Source organism: Lissotriton vulgaris, chromosome 1_1 (assembly GCF_964263255.1).
Source record: "Lissotriton vulgaris chromosome 1_1, aLisVul1.2, whole genome shotgun sequence".
In the NCBI taxonomy this organism is placed as follows: Eukaryota; Metazoa; Chordata; class Amphibia; order Caudata; family Salamandridae; genus Lissotriton; species Lissotriton vulgaris.
Window position 1 is genome coordinate 1487722115 of NC_141685.1, and position 24764 is coordinate 1487746878.

At 42.6% G+C, this 24764-nt stretch overlaps 1 protein-coding gene across 1 annotated transcript in view; it reads right to left on the bottom strand.

Annotated features, from left to right (window-relative positions):
* The window catches only part of GSAP (gamma-secretase activating protein), a 764805-nt gene that overhangs the window by 87569 nt on the left and 652472 nt on the right, over positions 1 to 24764 (bottom strand). The window contains exon 28 of the mRNA XM_086967359.1: positions 7577 to 7638. Within this exon, the coding sequence (XP_086823485.1) occupies positions 7577 to 7638 (62 nt within the window). The remainder of the gene's footprint in view (positions 1 to 7576; positions 7639 to 24764) is intronic.

Consider the following 24764-nt stretch of genomic DNA (forward strand, 5'->3'; position numbering starts at 1 on the left):
ATTTTAATTTGTATGTGTTTTTGTGAACCTCCGTAGGAGTTCCAAAACAAAATAAATAAATTGTGAAATTGTGATTGTGCGCACGCAGTTCGACCCTCTTGCAGCTGCAACCTTAAATGTGAATAAACAAAGTTGACACTGCCGGTGAAGAAGGGGCCAGGAAAACGCACCCTCTGCAGAAGAAAGTGTGCAGGCTGCAGTAACAGGCTCGAGTCTACCTGTGAGGCAATACAAAGTTCTCCAACTCTCGACTTGTTTCCAAAGGCTTCCGACCAGGTAGAGGAATTAGATTGCGGACCATGGCTTTTCTCGAAATTCCATCTGCATTCCTAAAACTTGTGACAGCACAATAAACGAACATGATGAGCAGAATACTAATGAAAGTTCATAGGGGACTTCTTGTATAAAGCCAGCGAATGGATTAAAACAGGGGTGTTACCCAAAAGTTCCCATGATGTTTTTTTGCATGTTCGTAATTTCCCCACAATTTTGATAATATATACAAACACCCTTTACCTGGAGGATTATTAATGAATGCATGTTGAAACAAGCATTTACAATACAATGGTCTCGGCATTGTTAAAGTTGGAGCTATTGGCATTGCTCATGACAATTTTAATTATGTTTTTGTTTTTAAAACATAAATAAATGGCATTGTCATTTACAATGCCAATAGCTTAATCGCTCGCAAATGCGAGACCTATTGCATTTGCACCCACACAGAGCCACACACAGAAAGCCACCCACACACACACATGCAGAGCCACCCACACAGTCATTAACACAGAGCCACCCACACACACACAGAGCCACCCACATGCACCCACATGCACCCACACACACACACACACACACACACAGTACCCTGCCGAAATGCATAACAGGATCTAGCCGGCCCAATGCAAGACCGTCCTTTCAGTAAACAATGCACACTCCATTCTAACCAGGCCGGCCAATATCCAATAGAATCATTGTTGAAACAGAGAACGAGGAAATGCAAAATGCACAGAACTGTGTGCTCCTCAGAACCGTAAAATGTGCCCAGATTCCAAAAGCGCTTCAACACTATACAGATGGTTGTAAATTGGCTATACAAATGCATGAAGCATAAAATATTTAGGAACAGACGTCTATTCCCTTACACACGTTGCTTGCCTTCTACAAACGTTACCGTGCTGAAGTCTATTTAATTTTCAAACTGCATGCTTTGTCCTTCGTTTGAAGTCATCCCTGTATCTTAGAAAACAAAAAGAATTCCGGATGTACGGTGAGATATACACTCTAAATAACATCTGCAAAAATATGTACAGACATTAATATTAAACATCACCCAACCTGCGTCAGTTGGTATATGTGTAGTTCCTTTAATGTGTGCTGTGGAGCCGGCTGCACACGGCGCAACTTCCTCTCAGTGGTGAACTGTGGTTGTCCTGTTTCCATATTCACAGAGCTTGTGTGCAGCGAAAGGTAGAATTGGCGGGAATATCAACATGAAAGCAATACCACAAATGATTCCTCAGTCCTCGCTGAACTGCACTAACAGTAGTGCACCCCAACAACATGTTAAAACTAACAGTGACGTAGCAAGGGAGTCATTGGCCTTTATGCAAGGAAAGAAACCGTGACTGTTTGCAGACAGTTTGGTAGAAAAAGGCAGTCATGATTTGGGCCCAGCCTCGTACCTCAGGTTCCCGGTGCCACTGCGCCTGCTGCACTATTGGTAGCCAAGCCCAAGAACACAAGAAACGCAAGTTCTGCAGCGCACCCGCTCGCTGCGGACTAGTTTGGAATCCACTGTGCCCCTCGCGCGGTCTGTCATGTACAAAGTCCAGGGGTAGGGCTATACAAAGCAGGTGCAGCACTGTAGAAGTGAGAACGTGAAAACAGGTCAATGGGAAACATGCTCATGTGTGTGGAGAAAAACAGGAAACTGACGTTTTTGCAATGAAAAGCTGAAGGTGTGTCTGAACTCAGCATTTCAGTAGGATGTGTAACTTTTAGCACTACTGTTGTGAGGTAACATGGCAACCTATTTATGCCTGACCTCTTGAGCATCTTACTGTGAGATCAGTTGTTGTGAATAGCATCACAGATCTGTATGTGGGCGACTGAAAGCATGGTCAATTGTAAACAATGTAAGGAAGCACAGCCAAGTGTACAAGTGCACCAGAGGATGAGTCTGCAGTCTGCACGCATACGCACCACAGCCCTCGCGATTACTGCATAGAGGAATCGAGAGAAAAAGGGAAAATGTTAACTTTTAGCAGGCTCCTCCACTCACCGTCATCTGTTAGACTGTCAGCTTGAGCCCTGGTAATTGTTATCAATGGCTGACCTCAAAGTGACCCCAATTACACAGGTGCTGCACCCAGGTGGTGGGAGAGCAGTCTACGTTGCCATGTACTTCAAATGCACCAGTTACACTTTGGATAACGTGCGATGGGTGGGGATAGTTCTTGCAAATTATACGTGTTCCCATTTATAAATGAAAAGTTTGAAAATAGATAGCTTGGGAGAAGGCACTGCACATCTGGTCAGAAAGCATGGCACATCTGCACGTGTGTAAACAGGTGAGGCGGGCACTCCCTTCAAGACCAGAAGCAACGTCTCCACAAACGAATAATATTTTACATTATAATATTCACATTCGTTGTTTTAGAGGTGGTGCAATTGCTAAAGGACCCGTGAGACAATTAGTTTCCCTGTTCCCAAAAACGGAACAGACTCTGCTTGATTACTTTTTTGTTTTCGGTCTTGAGTCTACAAGAGTTGTTTTCACTCTGAGTTCCAGAAGCCCGCTATTAGCTTATTCCACCTCAATGCTGTTCCGGCACTGTATTGCTCTTAAAAACGATCACCTTAAGTCTACTTGTCAAGCTTAACAGCTTACAACTTCACGGCCGAGCAGGAGCCTGTGAACGAAGGAAGTAGAACCCCCTGAAAATGTAAACAGTGCACCACTCGTTCAACCTGAGCCCTTCCGGCGGGAGTGCTTGTTCAGGTGAGAACCGCCATCTGTGAGAAGATCTCTGGAAGTCACAACCTGGTGTTGTGAGAGGGGGCTCTTAATGAGCCATGTACGAACCATGCTTTGAACTCACGTTAAAGCAGCTGCCAGGGGTGGCTACTCTATCCTTTTCCTAAACTTCCCATGCTGCTTGCACAGCCAGATTCTGTGGGGTCAGCCTCAGGAGATGTGTGCGCACCCCTACATGCGCAGCGCCCATCCACAGTGGTGCAATCCGATCTCTCTGCACAGATGGTGCTTGCGATGGAGACACAGACAGCACGAGGGGGGGGGGCGGGAACAAAGGCACGGACAGCGGGAGGGGGGCAGGATACAACCACGTGGGACCGGGACGAGGTTAACAGTGACGAAAAACATTGGTGTAAAAAAAAAAAAAAAAAAGAGTAAACGCCCACAATGGCCCACCTCCGAATGACGAAACAAAGGGGGCGGGGCTTGAAAAAAAAAGCCAGAAACGCCCACGAATCTGCTACAGCCCAGAGTGACACACATCTCTTCCAATGGCTATCCTCCATTTACGAAGTTAGCCAATGGAAGAGAGAGGCGGGTTAAAGCCCCACTGTTGAGGTCATTAAATCTTCAACTCCGCCCCCACTGCTTTGCAGTGCGACGATAGCCTCGACCTAAAAAGCGTCTGTAGGTATGGACTAATTACATTATAGGCTTGATAATGTTCACATTAAGCAACAGACTGCAAAAGCCCTGGTTCAATGTGTATGGAATGCAGTCCTTTAGGCATCTTTAAAGCATAATCATTTTACCAGCCTCTGGTGTAAAAAAAACTGTTCAACCTTCTTGTAAGCAGTTGAACAAATTGCTTGTAGTCATTTATCATTCTTCATTAGAGTGGAGGTAAACTGCGCCACAGATCTGCTCATACGTTTCTATACTTTTATAAGCACAGTTTGTACAATATTTAGTGTAGCCAGACCAATCGAACTCTTCTGTCGCCGGGATCAATCAGCCCCACTGTTTGGACAAGACAACGCATTACGTGCATCACGTGCTTAGTGCGGTCAGGCACAGAAACACACAAACACTGTACTTTTCCATCAGCCTATAGTAATCAGTCACAACTTGTTCAAATGCATTAAGTGTATCTCGTGTTTAGTGCAGCAAGACAGAGTACTGTAGAGACTCACTGTATTTACCTATCATGTGCTAGTGCAGCCAGACACACTGTCCACACGACAATATCTGGAACATCTGCTTCACAGAATCTACTGAGGCTTCAGCGTAAAGTGCTGTATGTAAGTAAAGCCTCTGTATTGGACGTGCTGTACTGTGCTCAGAGGAGCTTAACATACAACTTCTGTCAGAGCTTCGCCATTTGCGTCATGTTCAGTGCAACTAGACCGACTGTGCAGATTACACTATTTGTTCATTTATTTGTGGCAAGAGAAGGAAAGAAAGAGGGGAGAATATGTATGTGTGTGAGTGAGAGAGCATAAGAGAGCAGGAAAGGCAGAGAGTCAAACATAATGTCAGAGAAAATAGGTGATGCTGGAAATTCCGCCGCACTGATGTCTCAAAATGTTTTTGCTGGATTGCACAAGACTTTTGATCCTTACAGGCCACCGCTTCATTGTGTACCTAGTGATGTGCCTCGACTCGTCCACACCAAGGAAAACACTACTTCCTTCTTTGTCTTCTATTTCGCTTGAGAGCTTAACTCTCAAAGGCCATGTTGTCTGACAGTACAAAATAACATTGGCCGCATTTGCTAATAATTATAGGGAGTTAATGAAACTAATTCATTAAACATTATTTTAGTATAATCAAATTAACCTTAAGTGGAAAAAAACCCTGGGCATACTTCCATCTACAAAAGGATTTGTGAATGGGAGCTTCTGATGAGGGCAGGCCCTGACTGGACCAACACAATGAACGCTCCACTTTAGACGAGCTCGCTTCAAGCTGTAATTGTCAAGTCTGGGATGAGCTAGGAGCAGGGCAGGAGTCAAAGAGTCCACAAAATTCTTTGCTTCTTGTCTCCAACCCCGAATCTCCAACGTGTGAATTATGCCTCATCATATCGGGCACAACAGATCCAGTGCAACACATCACCCAAGAGAAGAGCTTTGATAAACGTCCCCATTATTCAAAATGTATCCCCACCAACTCCGCCCAAAGGACTCAACTAGCTGTCTCACGGGATACGAAAGAAGAGGCAGGCCATCAACCAGGACCGCTATAGACCTGGCATCATCCACAAAATCCCATGGCTCTTCTACACACCCTTTAATACATATACACCATATACACCACTTTGCATTACTGTGGTACCGCACAGCACACAACTTCCTTGAAAGAGCTGAAACAGGTTTTCCAGATGGACTCTTCACCTAGAACACTTATCACTTGGCAAGCCAGTATGGGGAAACGCTAGTCTCATGAAAGCTTAAGTGTCACAGAATCTTCCAGCCATTGTTGTAGGAGGTCAGGTTTTCTGCCTAGAGCCTTTGAACCCTGTTAGTGTCACACTGACAGACATAGGCCACCGAACACACCAAAGGCACTGCTGGGAGCTGAAAATACAAATCGCTTGGCTCTGTGGCTCTAAATGCTAAAACAAATATAGCAAAGGTGAATGAAAATCGTGTTATCATCATCAAATAGAAGGCAAGCAACACTACCAACGTGTCCTGGGCAACTCTAAAGCTCTATTTCACAGTACTGTTTCATATACATCCGTCCCTGCTGTTCGAGGTACTATGTAAATTAAAAAAGGAGGAACAATTGTACGGTGATTACACATATGTATGCAATACAGTAACACCAGAGCCAGTCACTTTTGAATACCTATGCAAATCACTGATCAACCATTCAAGAAGACAATGCAAAATCGAAACTATATTCTCCAGTCAAAATAGAAGAGCCTTTTATTTGAACTTTAACGCCAGTATCTAGAGCTATACATTTAGGGACTGAACTTGACTTGGCTATAACCTGGGTTCATCGAATGCAAACATTGGTCAAAAACTGCTATTTCCCCACACAAAAAGATATGTTAGACCCGCCTCGTAGCCTCATCAAAACCCAGAGGGCTAATCAATCATATGTGTAGCAGTAAAACACCTGAATTACTGCAAAGCATTATACACTGGTTTATCAATTAAGGCAATTGCCAGACTGCAAGTGGTACACAATGCTGCAGCTAGGCTGACTTGCCCTACACTAGCTTGCTGTGAGGCAGAGTACTCTCTTCAAACTTTGAGTCGAGCATTTAAATGCCTGCATAATAAGATCACTTCCTACTGAACTGCCTTACTGCACCCTAATAAGTTGGTATGCTCACAAGAGGAAGAGCTTTCCCAATAAGTATCTGAAAAAATATGGACTAGTTGACTAGGAAATCTAAGGTTAGAAAAATCAAAAGATTTAAAAAAAAACGGATCTAGTAACTTGTATTTTTTAGGTCGAGCCTGTGAGGCATGCTGTATTCAGGTAGGGACATGAAGCTGCACCCACTCTCGGCCCATATTCTTCACTGGCTTTTGTCATTGTCCACTGTAAGCTGTGGCTGTTCATTGGTCAATAGGCTTAGTAGTCCCTACTTAGTACCACCTAATCTCATTTTGTAACCTCCCATGGCGACACCCCCTGTTACGTGTGTTGCTACTAAGTAGGCTTTCATTACAGCCTCCGCCGAGTACTATTTTCTCAAATAGGTTTGTCCTGTCTGCAACGCATTTGAAATCTAATAGGTCTCGCATTAGCGAGAGTTTAAGATATTGGCATTGTAAATGACAATACCTTTTATTTATCTGTTTTAAAAACAGAAACGATGCCAATAGTTCAAACTCTAGTAAATGCGGGACCTATTGCATTGCAAATGCTTGTTTGATCTAGGTGATGTAGGGAAATATGGACTAAATGGGGATTTGCATACTGATGAGTGCTCATGTTAATGCTCGAAGTTGGGAGTTGTGGCAACAGACTGTTGAGTGGTTTGGAGTGGAGCAAGCCTAACCAAGTATGCTAGATTCCACATGGCCTCAAGTTGATGTAACAACCTTCTATACCAGAGGTGGGGGCCAATTGGTTCCACAACAAACATTGTCCAAACCATATCGTGTGACCTGGATATCAAATATCAGAATCTCCCATTCTGTAGCTTTTTTAAGACACAGCAAGCGTGAATATGATAGGTGGTTATGCCGATGTGAGTTTTGCAAGCATGTGCAGTACTACCACAGTAAAACCTGATAAGAACACTAATACAATTAAGAACAGAAAACATTAATTAGTTGAAATTCTACTTTAAAATAGCTAAGTACAAGGCGGAACCCATTTATGCTGCCAGGGGATGTCCTCGCAAACATTCTAGGATTTGGGGATGATGGCGGGAATACTATGGGCTGGCACATCCATAGTGAGATATACAATATTGTGATGCTATTACGAGATCCGAACAGATGCAAAAGATGTGCATGCTGGATGCCTTTTGTTCAATTTGTGAAATAAAGTTTATTGTAAAAAATATTCAAGTACAAAACGACAAAATATCTAAATTGAAAAATGTGCTAGAAAACGTAATACATTTACCTCAGGAAGTCGAGCTACAATACTGAACTTTAGATTTTCATTTTTTTCACTGTTGTCCAGATCTACAAAACAAAATTAAACATCGCTTGAAAGTTAAAGCTTTATCAAATAAAGCATATCACATATAAATTGGGAACAACGTGAAGGGGCTGTACCAGATTTATAATAGACTAACAAAGGATAGGTAACCCAGGTAATGGGGCGCTCAGCAAAGTAAGGATAATTAGCAGTATTCCAATATTTTTATATTTTACTGGTGCTTCCAGGAGGAGAGGTGTGGTTACCAACACCCACCACAACCCACAAAGTAGGTCCCTACAATCAACAAATCTCCCCGAGCACTCTAACTAAATTCAAAACAAAGTATTCAAAGTCCCGTATATAAATGTAAATCATAAATCGGCACAGTCACAGGTCAATAATCCATGTAATGATCAGCAACTCAGATCCTTGCAATCAAGGTTGGTTTAATTCTTGGTAGTTCCTTTTCTTCAAGGTTCAAAGTTATCCATAAACAGCAGTCTTCAGAAAAAACAGCCAACACGTGTTTCGTCATGTTAATTGGCACACATTGACTTCATTAGGGCTGCAAACCATAATGCAAATAAACATATATGTAAATCCTGAAGTAACACATGGTTCAACTAAAAGCAATATAATCTAAAGGAACCAGTGAGAGATAGAATGGAACCAACAAAACCAATAAAACATACAACCCGAATAAGTGTGCATGCCTCAAGATAGCCTTCACCAGATAAATGTCATTATCACAGAAAAAGGAACGACTATTCAGCTAGTTTTGCACAAATATTTGCTCTCCAACAGTCCATCCGTAAATCACACGAAAAACATGGGCTAATACCCAAAAGAGCCCCAAATGCGTTCCTCTACTAAATACCTTCTTAAATCGCCAGTCTATTTAAAAGTTGCCTCACTTCATAAGTGTTATCTTATATCATATACTGAATAAGATCATAATTTCAAAATAATTATATGCTGCCGTGAGTTGAGATATAGTCACTCAATATTTTCATTATTTACAATTCCGAAGTCGCAGATATCAAAAATGTATATGCATGAGATTACCGTAATCTCAATGTCCATCGTCGAATTCTCTTCCCATCTGATTTTAAAGTAACAATTTCAGTATTATATATGGACCCTACAATCAAAACATCCCAAGAGCTCCAGTTAGATTAAAAATCAAATAGTACATCTACTAGGGAAAGTTCTGTCACATATTAGTGGTCGACTTATCCCACACTCTCACAATATACTCAGGATGGGAGCCCTCCTCACTGTATTCAAAGTGGCTGTATCTCCACAAATCGCGATCTGAAGTAAATATCCAAATAAACTAAACTTAGTATTTGAAACGCTATGAAATATTCAAAAAACGGGATTTACTATAATGGCTCTCGCACATACCTATCTCAAATCGCGGGTCCGTCTATCCACGATACCGCTCTGTAGTCGGCGTTCTGCGTAAACGCCATCTTGGTCTACCCTTTTAAGTTGTTTCGCCTCAGGCGCCATCTTGTAAGGGATGATCGCTATGCCGTCTACTACCTCTATTTAAAAATAATGCGTAAGGTCTACAAACACAATAAGATGAAATAATAATAACACATTACTCTCGCGGGTCTGTCTATCCACAGTCACCGCTCTGTAGTCGGCGTACTGAATCAGCGCCATCTCGGACTACCTTTTAAGAATTGTTACTCCTTAGTCGCCATCTTGTAGGGTATAATCGCAAATATCGCTCATATTTATAAATTACTAGATCAGGTCAATTACCGTTACCAAATAATGTTATGGCAACACATATCCGTACTCACGATATATAGATCAATATCCATATTATACACATTCCACTGATGTTATATACCTCCTTATTTCCCGCTAGGCCCAATATTCAAAGCGGGGGCCATCTTGTAATTCGTGATAGTCACCAGGAAGACAGGAAGTTTATGTGGTGTCACTGTCAAATGCGTGCCCACACATATATCTGTACGTAAATCCAACAATTCCACTAATAATAGGGTTACTAGACGGCAACAGAATATATACAGTGTCAGAGTTAAACGCAAAAGAGTTGGTACGATGTCACAGTCAAAAGCGTGCATACATATATATCTGCACGTTAGTCACCCAGTTCCACTAATAATAGGGTAAGAGACGGCACAGCGGGTTTATATGGTTTCACAGTCAAAAGCATGCATAAAATGTGTATCTGCACGTTTAATCTACCAATCCTTCTCAAGACGAGGTAATAGTAGGGTCCAAAAAGGAAAAGAAAACAATACATAAAAGAAATTAGTATGAAAGCAGAACAGGAGATGATAGATGGAAATTACAGTAATAGTTTAAAATGATATCTCGAATAGTACACATCAACAGCATATCAGTTTTGCCCAGTAACACACAGTCTATGTACGTTGTATATACGACTCATAGATTGAATTCTTGTATATGTAACATCCATATCAATACCAACTTTTGTTAGCAAATATTACACTTAACAAGAGAAAGTGGCCATATCATTCAATAAAAAATCTATCAATAAAATATTTATATATACTCATTTTTGTATGAGATATATACACATGCTAATCATTTCCATTTGTACAGAGGAAAGGTCCATAATCGATTGAGCCAACGCTGTTGAGTACCAGTATGTATCCATCACCATTACATTGAATAAAGTTCTTTTTATACAGCTTGTCACATCATGTAATGATTTGTCACACTCATTAATTTCCCAGAAAATATTGATACTCATGATCATTATTCATACCTAGTTCCACAGCTTTCAATTTCATCAACCACATAACCTCATTTCTCCTCAGTTTCAGCTGTCTATTACCTCCTCTCGGTCTGGGTTGACATGTTCGATTCCATGACAGCTGAAGACATGCTCATCCCTGTTATCACAATTCTGGACAGCATGTGCCGCTATGGGATATCTCGTATCCCCATTTTTCCAAGCCCTGATATGTTCCATAATCCTGTCTCGAAGTCTCCTTACTGTGCTACCCACATATATTTTACCACATGAGCAGACTAGCACATATACTACATACGTAGTGTCACAGTTAAGGAAAGTCCCAATCTCATATGTATTAGATCCATTATAGCTAAAACTCTTGACTTTCTTCTTTGCCCATCTACAAGAGTTGCATCGTCCACATTTATAGAAACCTTCCATCTTGTTTCTCAACCAAATCTCTGATCTCCCAATGGGGTAACTTGACTTTTGACTGTGACATCGTACCAACTCTTTTGTGTTTAACTCTGACACCGTATATATTCTGTTGCCGTCTAGTAACCCTATTATTAGTGGAATCGTTGGATTTACGTACAGATATATGTGTAGGCACGCATTTGACAGTGACACCACATAAACTTCCTGTCTTCCTGGTGACTGTCACGAATTACAAGATGGCCCCCGCTTTGAATATTGGACCTAGCGGGAAATAAGGAGGTATATAACATCTGTGGAATGTGTATAATATGGATATTGATCTATATATCGTGAGTACGGATATGTGTTGCCATAACATTATTTGGTAACGGTAGTTGACCTGATCTAGTAATTTATAAATATGAGCGATATTTGCGATTATCCCCTACAAGATGGCGACTAAGGAGTAACAATTCTTAAAAAGTAGTCCAAGATGGCGCTGATTCAGTACGCCGACTACAGAGCGGTGATTGTGGATAGACAGACCCCCGAGAGTAATGTGTTATTATTATTTCATCTTATTGTGTTTGTAGACCTTACGCATTATTTTTAAATAGAGGTAGTAGACGGCATAGCGATCATCCCTTACAAGACGGCGCCTGAGGCGAAACAACTTAAAAGGGTAGACCAAGATGGCGCTTACGCACGAACGCCGACTACAGAGCGGTATCGTGGATAGACGGACCCGCGTTTTGAGATAGGTATGTGCGAGAGCCATTATAGTAAATCCCGTTTTTTGGTAATTTCATAGCGTTTCAAGTACTAAGTTTCGTTTATTTGGATATTTACTTCAGATCGCGATTTGTGGAGATACAGCCACTTTGAATACAGTGAGGAGGACTCCCATCCTGAGTATATTGTTGGAGTGTGGGGTAAGTCGACCACTAATATGTGACAGAACTTTCCCTAGTAGATTTACTATTTGATTTTTAATCTAACTGTAGCTCTTGGGATGTTTTGATTTTAAGGTCCGTATATAATACTGAAATTGTTACTTTAAAATCAGATGGGAAGAGAATTCGTCGATGGACATTGAGATTACGGTAATCTCATGCATATACATTTTTGATATCTGCGACTTCGGAATTGTAAATAATGAAAATATTGAGTTGAGCACAAGTGAATATATCTCAACTCACGGCAGCATATAATTATTTTGAAATTATGATCTTATTCAGTATATGATATAAGATAACACTTATGAAGTGGGGCAACTTTTAAATAGACTGGCGATTTAAGAAGGTATTTAGTAGAGGAACGCATTTGGGACTCTTTTGGGTATTAGCCCATGATTTTCGTGTGATTTACGGATGGACTGTTGGAGAGCAAATATTTGTGCAAAACTAGCTGAATAGTCGTTCCTTTTTCTGTGATAATGACATTTATCTGGTGAAGGCTATCTTGAGGCATGCACACTTATTCGGGTTGTATGTTTTATTGGTTCCATTCTATCTCTTACTGGTTCCTTTATATTATATTGCTTTTAGTTGAACCATGTGTTACTTCAGGATTTACATATATGTTTATTTGCATTATGGTTTGCAGCCCTGATGAAGTCAATGTGTGCCAATTAACACGATGAAACACGTGTTGGCTGTTTTTTCTGAAGACTGCTGTTTATGGATAACTTTGAAGCTTGAAGAAAAGGAACTACCAAGAATTAAACCAACCTTGATTGAAAGGATCTGAGTTGCTGATCATTACATGGATTATTGACCTGTGACTGTGCCGATTTATGATTTACATTTATATACGGGACTTTGAATACTTTGTTTTGAATTTAGTAAGAGTGCTCGGGGAGATTTGCAGATTTATAATAGCTTCTTCATAAAAGAGTAGCAACAAATTTAAAAAGAGAACAATTCTGATGATTCCAGTGGGTCACGCTCTCAAACACTGCATTGAAGAACTCGTCCCACAATTATGTTTTGCTTTGAGAGAAGCACTACGTAGCTACTTTCATGATGAGACTTCTGTTTTGCTCAGCTAATTCTCAGCAGTTATCTGGGGAGCACCATCCGGTTTCTCAGGGTCCTGGTAGAGTATGGGAGAAGGTTCAAGGGTTCTATCCGACCCATGAGAGGGTACAAAAAAGACATCTGCATAGGTGGAAAACAATGCAGGTCCCGCACTCATATCCTTCTCCAGTCACATTGCCACCCATTATTCCACTAACGTTTTGAAGAGCTGGCCAGAATGACCTGTATTGGAATGTTATCTTTACACACACATTTCACTCCCCTTCTGACTGTGAAGAGGTTGAGACAACTTGTTATCTTGGGGTGGCGCAGAACCACAGGCACAACAGCAACTGAACCTCACTGTGGCCCATTTGTGCAAAATAAGGTCATACCTTTACTGCTTTTTCCATGACTCAATGTCACTTTGACTAATGTCCTGCCTTCCATTTCCAACAGAGTACAACTTACCTTTCTTTTGATCTCTGTTATTCTTCCTTAGGCTGGTTTCCATACGGATCCTGAGAAAGGAGAAGGGCAGCAATCACAGAACCTGCTGGAAACCAAATCCTTCTCCTTCTCCTTCTCGGTCCACTCCCTTCCTAAAGAACACATACTCCCCCCTCTATACCAAGGTTCCCACTGGCCAAACACACATAAATGCAGCAATCAGAGCATCAGCTGGAAATCATGGTCTTCTCTCGGACTGAGGGGATGGCATGGATATTTATAGCTTTTTGACTTGAGACCACTCCCTCTGGCAGACTGCCCTCATTTCCCATTAGGGTGAACTCCCAGAAGTCTCTCCCCTCACTCCTTAGCGGGTTTCCATTGGGCACGGGAATAAGCTGGGTTGCCTTGGCCACACTCCACAAAAAAAAGACCCACCACTGTGTTGCTCTGGTATTCAGTTTATTTTCTCCATGGTGTACATCTCTGAATCACTTCCCGTTCCATGTCCCTGAGAACTCCAGACTGAAAAACGATGGATTTGAATAGAAGGGCAAAAATGGCTTTTCTAGCACTCCTTCTAGAGGAAGGGCTTGGCCCACCTTTACTTCCTCATTTGGATGGTGCGTACCCTAACTTGGACGGGGATTTATCTCCTCCTCCTGGAGCATCTGCTACATGTATGTATAAATATGCTATTTCTGTAGCGTGAACTAAGCCAAATGGCAACAGAGTGGTAAAGGGTCATAGGCAAGCATAAAGCCAATGAGTGATAGGAGAGGTAGCTGCGTTATGGACGGTTGATGCATTGTAATATAGTACATATTCTTCAAATAAATGAGTTTTCATCAGTTTTCTAAATTGTAGCAGAGTTGGGGAGGCCCTGATGGATACAGGGATATTGTTCCATATCTTGGGTGCATAGCTACAAAAGACCTGCTGCCTTTTTTCTCTTTTCACTACAGTCTGATGGTGTCCTGGCTGTGCAGTGAATCAGCAGAGATGGTGAGCTTCCCTGCAAGACAAGCCGCTAGTTTTGAAGACGGTGCAGATCTGCAAGGTGAGCCCATAGATCCATTGGAATGGGGGTGATGTGATCATATTTCTTCATGTTCTGCATGAAACGTGCAGTGGCCTGTACTCTTAAAGGGCACCAGTGTGGAGTCTGGAAGGTCATCCATATGTGAGAGTACAACGGCTTGAACAGCTTTTCTGACGTTGCTTTCAGGAAGAAATGGTTTAAGTTTCTTTAGCAGAGAAAGCTGAGTAGGAGGCCACTGCATTTTTTGGCAATGTGTTCCTTCAGGATGAGGATGCTGTTCAGGATGAATACAAGTGATTTGGCATTCAGAAAAAGTTGGGGTTCGAAGCCATCAAGGTTCATGCCATTGCGTCAGATTTGTACTGTTTCTTGTTCTTTGCAAATAACAATACTTCTGTCTTGCTTGAGTTGTGCTTCAGGTAGGCACTAGTCATCCCATCCAGGATTGGATGTTGTGCAGGCAATGTCTGAGGCTTTGATTGTCTGAAGCAGAGGAGACTTACAACTAGCGTTGTGTGTCATCAACATATTGGTGACTCTTGATACTCTTACCTATGGGCAGAGCACCAAACAGCTCCACGTAGAGCTCTAAGATGACAAGTGAAAGTGTGGAGCCCTGGGGGACTCTACAGGTGACAGGAAGCATTTGAGATCGGGAGGTGTCAATGTGACCAAACTGGTGTCAGTTGGAACGGTAAGAGAACCAGAGAAGGACATTGCCAGCGAGTCCCATTTGAGACTCCAGGGCGCATTGGAGTGTGGGATGGCCAACTCTGTAGAAGGCAGCTGAGTGGTCCAACAATATCAGGAGGCAATACCAGGATGCACTGATGCATGCAGGAACCAGAACCCTATTCTACCATTCATCACCACTGCACCAACTGCAGGATGCCTGCATCACTGGAGGATTGTGGTATTCTGACTCTGGAGTCCTCCTTAACGGAGGGGTCAGTGACAGTTTCTTCTTTCTCCTCAATCCAGGGTTTGAGCTGGCTATCTTGCATGCTACATACAGCCCACCTCCCAAAAAGCAGTGGTGCCTGGACAAGGCACATGCTGACACTTCGAAACAATAATCTGCATTTCAAGGCAAGGGCCTAGGTTTGTGACTCGCACATAATGAAAAAGGTTGTAGGGCTAAACACCACCCTAGAGCTCTCTGGTTGGAGTCCTGATGTAAAGCCAACAATTGCAATAGAATATGGTTAGCAGCGATGAAGTGTCACTCCATCAAATAATACTAAAGTGCCTTTCCTGCCTACCCTACTTGATCATGAGGCACTCCTTCTCTACTGTAACTGAAAACATTTCAAGTATTAATGTTTTTCAATGAAAAGGACAGGATGCGGACTGTCCAGGTAGTCTTGGGATTAAACATTCCCCAAACCTGTGCTCGAGGAATCGGTCTGTAAAATGAATGGAAAAGAGCAGCCAGGGCACAGTAAAACTGGGTTACAGGAGATAGCTAATTTCAACTCTAGAAAGGCTGCTCTGAACAATAGGGAACTTGATTTATAACATTGTTGAACAGAAGATTTGTGAAAGCAGCTGCAAGATCAGAAAAAAATTAAATGAACCTTCTGTAGCCATCTACAAAGCTAAGGAAAGTCCTTATGAGGTTTTTTTTTTTAGTTGGGGAGGAGATGCTCTGTTTAGCCTCTACTTTAGCAACTGAAAGACGTATAAATCGATTACTCAGGCCGTAACTGCGCTACATGATCTGTTGGGCAGCCAGAACACTTTTGGTGGGGATTACCTGTGAGACCAGACACCAAGACAGAAGGCAGCACAGCCTCTACGTGTCCCAAAAGATTGTGCCCTCTGCGGCTAAAGACAATAATACCCATGCAAATAGGCTGATGAGTGTGAGTGATGGGGATAAAGTATGGTATCCATCAACCTTTGAAATGTGGCAGGGACACTTTGTAACCCAAAGAGCAATATTATGAAATGACAGAGACCCTAGGGGATGGATCAAACAGTTTTGATCCTATCACCGAATCACGATCCCTGAATGGAACTTGTCAGCAACACTTTGCAAGGTCGAGAGAAGTGATGTACTTGGCCTGCTCCAAGCTCCCTATCAGTTCATTTACTCACGAGATTGGATATATATCAAACTTAGATTTTGTTTGAAGAGTTTTATACAGCGCGAACTAGACCTGAGGCATCGGGTATCAGAGCGCTTTACAGGAGCCCATAAGTTACAGATACACATTAATTTTTGGTAGGCACGGGGAGATTAAGTGATTTGCCCAGAATCACAGGATGTAGTGAGTCGTTGCCGAGACTCAGACCCGGTTTCCCAGGTCAGAGGTCGGCTGCTCTATCCGTAAGGCTACATCCTCTCCCCTAGATACTTTGTTCACCTGTCTAAAATCGATACAGAATCTTACAGAACCATTGCACTTTGAAAAGATGACAATGGAAGACCTGCAGTCACTTCAAGATGTCTCTAGGATATATAATGCCAATATACTTTCAAGTTCTTGAGCAACTGCTTCTTGTCTGGTTTCATTTTTGGTGTGGCTTTAGGTGTACTTTTGCCCCATCAGTTGAATGGATCTAGTGTTCAATCAATGTGATTATGCAGGGCAAGCTGGAAAAGACATTTCCTACTTTCCTCATTAAAAGAATCAGTCTGGTTTTTGTTCCATTTTGAGAGGAGCCCCGTCTATCAGATCTTGCCAGGTCCGTGCAACTTTCATGAGAGGTTTTCATTTCTTCTAATGCTCACCAGAGAAGTGGTCTCCAGTTCTTCTAATTTTTTAAGCAAATTCACATGGTATACTTCAATATGAGGGTTCCGATTGGGTTGGGATATCTGGTATGTTACAGGTCCTACAGTATCTAGAACCGGATATGGGCAAAGGTCACTAGGCCATTCATTTATGTTCCATGGGAGGTAGTCAAACAAGTACCTTAACTCCTGGATGGAACTCACAAAGATGTGTGCCTTGTTTGTAGTTATCTTCTTGCAACAGTTGAGCGTATGCACGTGTTATGCACTTGATCTTTAAAGTACATCACATACAAGGCTGGATGTTCTTCATTATTTGTTCATTCCCACTCTTCTTTGGCTACATTAAGGATGTTATGAAGTCAGGGGCGGCCTTAGGCATGTGCAAGCTGTGCACAGAGCCACCAAACCCCAGGGGCCACCACGCCAACATATATCCTCAATATAATAATCCTCTGAGGATGGATACATATTTGCCTGGCGGCCCCTGGCAGGGATTTGGTGGCCTCCGGCTCTGTTCCACCTCCAAACACCCTGACCCCTCCACTGGCCTCGGCGCTCCGGGGCCCCCACCTACGCTCCCTGCCCAGGGCCGCCTTGAGCCTAGAGACGCCCCTGATGAAGTTGTCAACTAAGTCTTTCAGGCTCGCGTTAAATAAATGCTATAAACCCAGCGTGCTTCTAGCATCCTTTCATTGATAATTAGGACTTCATTGAACTAACGGTACATTCATAAACGCTGGAAACCAGGACTTGATTTCACATGGGCACTAACCACAGACACCTGTAAGGCGCCTCCTCCAGTGTTTTTGTGTTAAACCGTGACTGTTACAAGAGTTTAACAATGTTTACGTGTCCGAGACCTGGATTACAAATTTCACGGAAATTCCACGGAAACGACAACACCCCGATGATATCCCAAGAGGAATACATAATTTAGCTCTTCAGAACACATCTGCAGGCGTGTTTTCTATTGAGGGTTTGTTTTATGCTCCGAAAAGAGTGAAAAGAGCGTCACCATGTGGTAACAAGCAGTATATAGCCATTTAAAATACGAATTGGGCAGTTTTAAGCAGCGAGTCGTTTACCCAATAAGACCAGTCGGACCAATTCAATTGGACATTTGACATAACACGCAGTTCTTTTTCCTGCTTTCAGCGGCGGCCGCACTAAAGAAACTTTGCACGGGTGCAAAACGCAGGTCAAATCAATTCGAATCGAGCTGTGTTACTGCTCGTGTAGTAAGAATGGATCAACACATTTTGCTTCAATACATATATTAGGGAGGGTGGATCAATTGCTAAACATGCTTGATACGTGGATTCCTTTTAAAAAATCGCGTGTAATAAGAGATTTTAACAAGAATTCCTAGTCCATAAAAAGAAACTTATACATATAGCAGCTAAGCACTATTTTTGATAATTTTGTAATAAACATAACACACTTATTTGCCTGAACTATAAACTCAGAACATCGCAAAGTTTTCCTCATTATATAAAAAGAGCAAAAACTGTGCAAAATCAGTCAGGTTCATAAGTCTGCTGTAGTGCTAAACCTAAGTTCAGCAGCGACAATTTGCTCCATTTCTTATTAAAGAGCATCAAAACCTGAGCAAATGTATTCGCTATTTTTGGCAGCAGTCCAGGGTTTGTGCCCAAAGCCCTGGGATAATTGAGGGAAACTATGGAAGGTTCGATCAATGCTACAATATTCTTTCCGGAGTACCCACACAAAAGCCAAAAAGGCTGGGCAACAAATTATTTAGCAGTGTGTGTGCCTGCAACCTGCTAGTCCTGCATCCCAGCACGCAGTTTAACATCCATCTGAGGAATAGGAAAGGCAAACCAGAAAAAAACACTCCAGTGAACTAAATTCAGCTCCCAAAATAAGCAGAGAGGAGTGCGGACATTTTAAAGTTCGCATTTTCAATTGCAGAAGACGAGGAGACGCACAGGATCGGACTGGACACCAACAGTCAATCCTGAAGCCATGTTGGATATTATGGTTGAGCTCTGAAAGCAGCCCCTAGCCTGCAGTCCACCAGGAGAGTGGCAGACTGGGAGAAAATGTAATTGATAGTCAATTAAAACAATAGCAATGTGTTAAAAATCCACATAAAACACACATTATTTATACAGGAGTTTAACAACAGCGCAAGGCCATTAAACTAGTGGTGTGACATTAGCTTACATGGTCCAAACACGGTCTAGATAGTTAATCGTGGCCTTCATTGGTTTCAGTTACTCCGACAGCCAGTTGCTAATTTTATTTTCAAAACTAAAGAGGATAGTATCTTTACAGGCCCCAATCGAAAAGAGCGGGAAGTAAAAACGTCATAGCTCGCGGACAAAAGTGTGACGTTAGCAACACATATTTCCATGCTAATGTCACTTCTCCCAGCCCACAAAGACCAAAACGAAGATGTATTGTAGGTTCAAGTCCCAACATGAGGCTAATTGCTGGTAGTCCTGTGTTTGGACACTTATGTAGATAAGACCAAACTGCTGTGACATATTTTTTCGAAGAGAGCAATATAATTTGAAGTGGATATTAAAATGATGTGTTTTTCAGGATTCTTTTTGAAACAATGGTACAACAAATTATGTGTCAATTGCCTAGTGCTAGGGTGTTTCCTTTGCATATATAAATGAGTCACATTTCTTGGCGTAGAATGCCTTTAAATTAATTTTCGACAGCGAGTTTTACTTATGTAAGCGATAAGAGCCTAGGTGCATGGGTCATTTCTGGAAGGCAAACAGTAAAGACGCAGCGTTATTTGCCAGAGGTAAGATGCGCATACATTGAGCCTCTGTTTTGAAACTGGACCCCAGGTATTGATAAGTTAACGCGCTCTCTAAATTCTTGCTTTGTAATTTTCACGGAGTCTCAGGGATTCAACAGTGTGTGAAAAACATAATTTCGCGTCAGTAACTTCTAACTTACTCCCATGGCAGTAATCTCAGAAAGCGTATAAAGCAGATTCTGCGTGTAAATGTGGTCTGCTAGTTGGACTCGACTACATTTGTTTGTGTATTGGGGAAATGGCCTTTACAACGACTCCTTGACAACGAAGGACCTGTACCACGACTCCATTACAACGACCTGAATCACAAGTCTTTTAACCACTAATGCATTTACAACTACCAAGTCTTAACAAACGTGTATAGTGCTCCATTGACCTCTGCTGCCTTTTGGCTAAGTTTGTGCTATAGAAATACCATACACGTAATTACATGCATACATTGTGCCAATGTAGCATGTAATAAAGTTGTACAAGTGCCCAGTTTGACCAGTCTATGCCATAGTAACCCTTCATCTATGCTATCAAGAGCTGTTTTAAAGTTTATAAAACAGGTCTGCAGATGCCCCCTTGCTTTAAAAGGCTTCTGTAAGTTAATAGCAATAGGACAACAATATTGTTGATTGCACCACAATTGGGTATAAATTCCTCTGAAATCAACGTATTACAATCCAATCAACATCCCAGGAAAGTGGTTCTTCTAGCAGTACACTGATGTTGAATTTTCTATGTACCTCATGGACGGGAATTAATCTGTAATTTCTTGGGTTTGATATTGGGCCCTTCTAATGAATAGGTTGCAAAATGTACCCTTGTCATAATTGTCGTACAAAGCTGTTGAAAAAAACACAATTGGGGAATAAAATGCTGCCCAGTGGTCAGGGTCGGTGTTAAAAACTGCAGCTGGCAGTCCAGTTGGGCCTGGTGTTCCATCCTGTTTGGTATATCCAAAGTCTAGAGGAAGAAGTTGCATAGGCTGACACATCTGGGTGTCCAATTGTCTCCCTTGAAACAAACAGGAACTTGGCAAAGGAAGTCCCTTTGTTTCCAGCCAATTTGCAATTAAGGCCATCAGTCCTGTTTCCATAATCTTGGGTCTCGGTCAGAACAGGTCTTAAGCTGCTTTTGTTTGTTTTTACATATATATTTATTATCTTGTTAAAATTACAGAAAACATAACCAAGTGAACAAAGTAGGCAATTATATATCATTGCGCAGAGTATTTCAGCAGGCAAATATTTTTCTATCACACATTCAACAGCCTGGAATAATAGATTTACAAGTTCAATAATTCAAGCCGGATTGCAGTGATTGCACAAAAGGCCCCAGATCTTCGCGTTTCGAAGCACATCCCCCCCACTTGCAGACCATTTCTTCAGCATTTGCACAATAGCCAATACCTCTAGCCCATTCACCCCACTAGGCGGCCACATCACTCCTCCAGTGCCGCGCTATGTCCCTGTTTGTTACCAGAAACCCCATCCCTGCTAGTGTGTGCATTGCTATTGATCCCTCTCTCTCGTCCATTATGCCCAGCAGGGCCACTTTAGGATCAGGGGCAAATGCTTTTTGGGTGACCTATATCAAGGTAGTGTGCATTCACCCCCAGTAAATTTGTATACGAAGACACTCCCACATAACATTAGAGGAGCCCCTGGGCTCACTGCCTCAAGTGCATCCCGGACTCATCCATTTTCTGTCATATGTCCCACTAAAGTAATTAAGTTGGATCACTCCAGTTATGAGAGATCTCTGACATACGCACTGCCATCTTTGCCTCTTGCCATTTTTCAGCAGCTTATTCTCCTAGGTCATGTTAACACACTGTTCTTGTCACACTTATTTGGTCAGGGGTGCTTAGTTTAACAACTGATATATCCCGGAAATAACCTTGCAGCAGAGCTTCACTGGCTAGCTCAACAGTAGGTTCAATAATCTATTTGGAATCAAGCAGATTAAAGTCTGGGACCTCCATAAGTCCACCTTTATAGGAGTCAAGGGCGTGACATAGCTGCAAATAGCTAAAAAAAAGTGTTTTGAGCAAATCAAAGTCTACTGCTGACTGTTAAAAAGATTTAACACGGTCGGGTGCCCAGCCACTGGCCGATTTTGATATTCCAATCAGATCCCAAGTCTAAAATCCCTAGAGATCAGCATATTGTGCCCATTATGTCCCACACCACAAGGGGATTTGTTTATGAGCTTACTGACCCCTTAATGTGCTTCAAGTCATCATGCCAGAAGAGGATCGGTAATCTCATAACGGTGGCACTGCAGTGACTTAGAGGGAGACCTCCACACAGCAAATGCAAGCTGCCAGGTTTTTCAGCAATGTTTAGCTCCAATCTTATTGTCAAGCCTTGTCTCTCCCCAAACAGCCAGTTGTTTATCAGGATGAGCTGTGGGGCCCAGTAGTAATGAAGGACATCAGCGACCTCTAGGCCACCATCATAGGGTGGTTGGGTACTTTTCTGAAATTAGATACAAGTAAGTTTGTCTGCCTGAATAATTCTGTGACCAGTGCATTTTAGACAAAAACGTAGAGATAATATAGGGGTAATTTTGTAACGTATATAGAAAGTGCAGCAGGGAGATCATCTAAAACGTGGCTTTTCTGCCCAATATAGAGATGGGTAGAGAGGACCATGTATGAAGGTCCCTCCTTATACGCAGTAGGTGGGAAGCTTTAGTCAGATCCCAACAACTCTGTTGACCAGATACTATCATCATTCCAAGATATATGAAATGGTTCCTGTACTTGTGATAGATGCCACGTTTGGAGGCCGGGTATCCGCACATGAAACAACTTATTCCAGTTACCTTTCGAACTGGATGCTGATCTGTATAATAGAAGCATGTGCGTCAGTTCCTCCAATATGCTATCCTGTTGAAGTAAAGAGTATCATGCTACCCGCGAGAAGCGAGACCCTGTCTTCCACTGCCCCCTGGCCATCAGAGCCCCACAATCTGAGTATCTCTCCATATCCATTCTGCCAAATACTCCATAATCAAAGCAGAGATGAGGGAAAGGACATCCTAATGGGCTACCTGCTCGATGGGAAACAGGAGCAACAGCATATGTTCACCGGCACCTACGGCACTTTGTACAATGCATAATATACGCAAAGAAGTGAGTACCAATATTCTGAATCCAAAGCACCTGGAAAAAGAAGAGCTAGTGTAATGTATAAGACTCTTTTACTAAATCCACTAAGATGAGTGAAGATGGATCTTGCAAGTTTGCCACCCCTTGCCTAGGCCACCTATAAGCATCACAAGTAGTGCCTTGTCCTCCTACTCGGCATGAAACCATTCTGATAACCATGGACCAATGAGCGCATCACCCTGACAAGCCGATTGGCAAGATTTGTTACCAAACCTTTGGCTTCAATATTGATTAAATACAAATGATGATATTTGTAGGTTTACTAGGCTTTAAGAATGTGAGTATACTTGTGTCATGCAGATCTAGCAGAGTGGAAGCTTGCTGCTAAGCCTCCTTGAATAGAGCCAGCAATGAGGCACTAATAGTGAGAAATATCTAATGAAATAATCTACTGGAAATCAGTTAGGGCCAGGAGTCTAGCCAAGGGGCATTTTTATAATGGCCCACTAAATTCACTCTAACATAACTGGGAGCTCTAATTAGTTTCGCTATGCAGGTGATAATACCCTTATATTGAGGTTATTTGCAGTAGAGTTTGGAGTGTTCATCGCAGGGAGGCTGTTTCTTGTAGGTTGCCCTATAATAATCCACAAAATATGCAGCAGTGGCTAAGAAGTTGGATTGTCGTCCAGTATCGGTGGAATCATTCTAGATTCTGTGTCCCTATTTACCAGCTTTATTACTCAATTCATATATATTACATGAGGACATCTTCCACGCCATCTTAGCCATGTCTAGTAACTTTTGCTTCAATGATAAGCAAGTCTAATCGAGCTCCCCTAGAGTGTCGTCTGTACATTCTCCAAATCAGTAATCATTTCTTGAAGAGCATATATATCCTGTTCGCTGTCTTTCACCTTTCCTTCAATGTGGGAGAATGCCCTGACCTTTCAACACCACCTTGAATGCTTCCCTCCCGGTAGATGGTGGTTGCATTCAATTTAAGGGGGTCATTAGGATGGAGGATTTTCCGCATCCTCCGGGCCGGCGGAAGCCACCGCCGGCCCGGAGGATGCGGAAAATCCTCTGCGGACCCACCAGGACCCACCGCCACATTAGGATGGCTGGTGGGTCATGGTTTAGGTCCGCAGCTTTTCCGCCGCGGCTGGCTTACAACCGCGGCGGAAAAGCACTAAAATGGTGAAGGTGTCTCTTAGACACCGTCAGCCAGATTAGGATGTGCTTGGGAACATGCTTTTCCGCGGCGGCTTTTCCGCCGTGGGAAAGCATGTGTAACTGCACTGCAGGGGCCCATTGCGGGCCCCCTAGGTGTAGTGGGGGAGGGGGGTGCACATGGGGGGTACCTATGGTACCCCCCTGCATTTGCGTGCACAATGCAGCAGGCACCGCGCGGTGCCTGCCGCTTTGTGCACGCAAATGCTGTACATTCATTTTTAACATTGCTGCGGGTGCAGCTTGAAGCTCCACCCGCAGCAATGTTAAAAATAGAGGATGTGACCGCCACCCTGGCGGTCACATCCTAATCTGCACAGAGGGAACGCCACAGCCCATGCGGACGTTCCCTCATGCTCTGGGGTCGCGAACGGACTCAAGTCCGTCCGCGATCCTAATGACCCCCTAAATTAGCCCTTTATTCCCTTAAGCTTAGAAAGAGCATTACCCGTCAGCCACCATGTTTTGAAGCACCATATGCCCCTAGCTTCACATTTTGTAGTGAAGCCCTCTTGGGCCCACTTTGGTTCTCCTTTTAGTTTTACGCTTCTTTAGCAGACTTCGTTTTAGCTCTGTTACCATTTTCATATTTTATTTTCACAATGGGATTCGAAG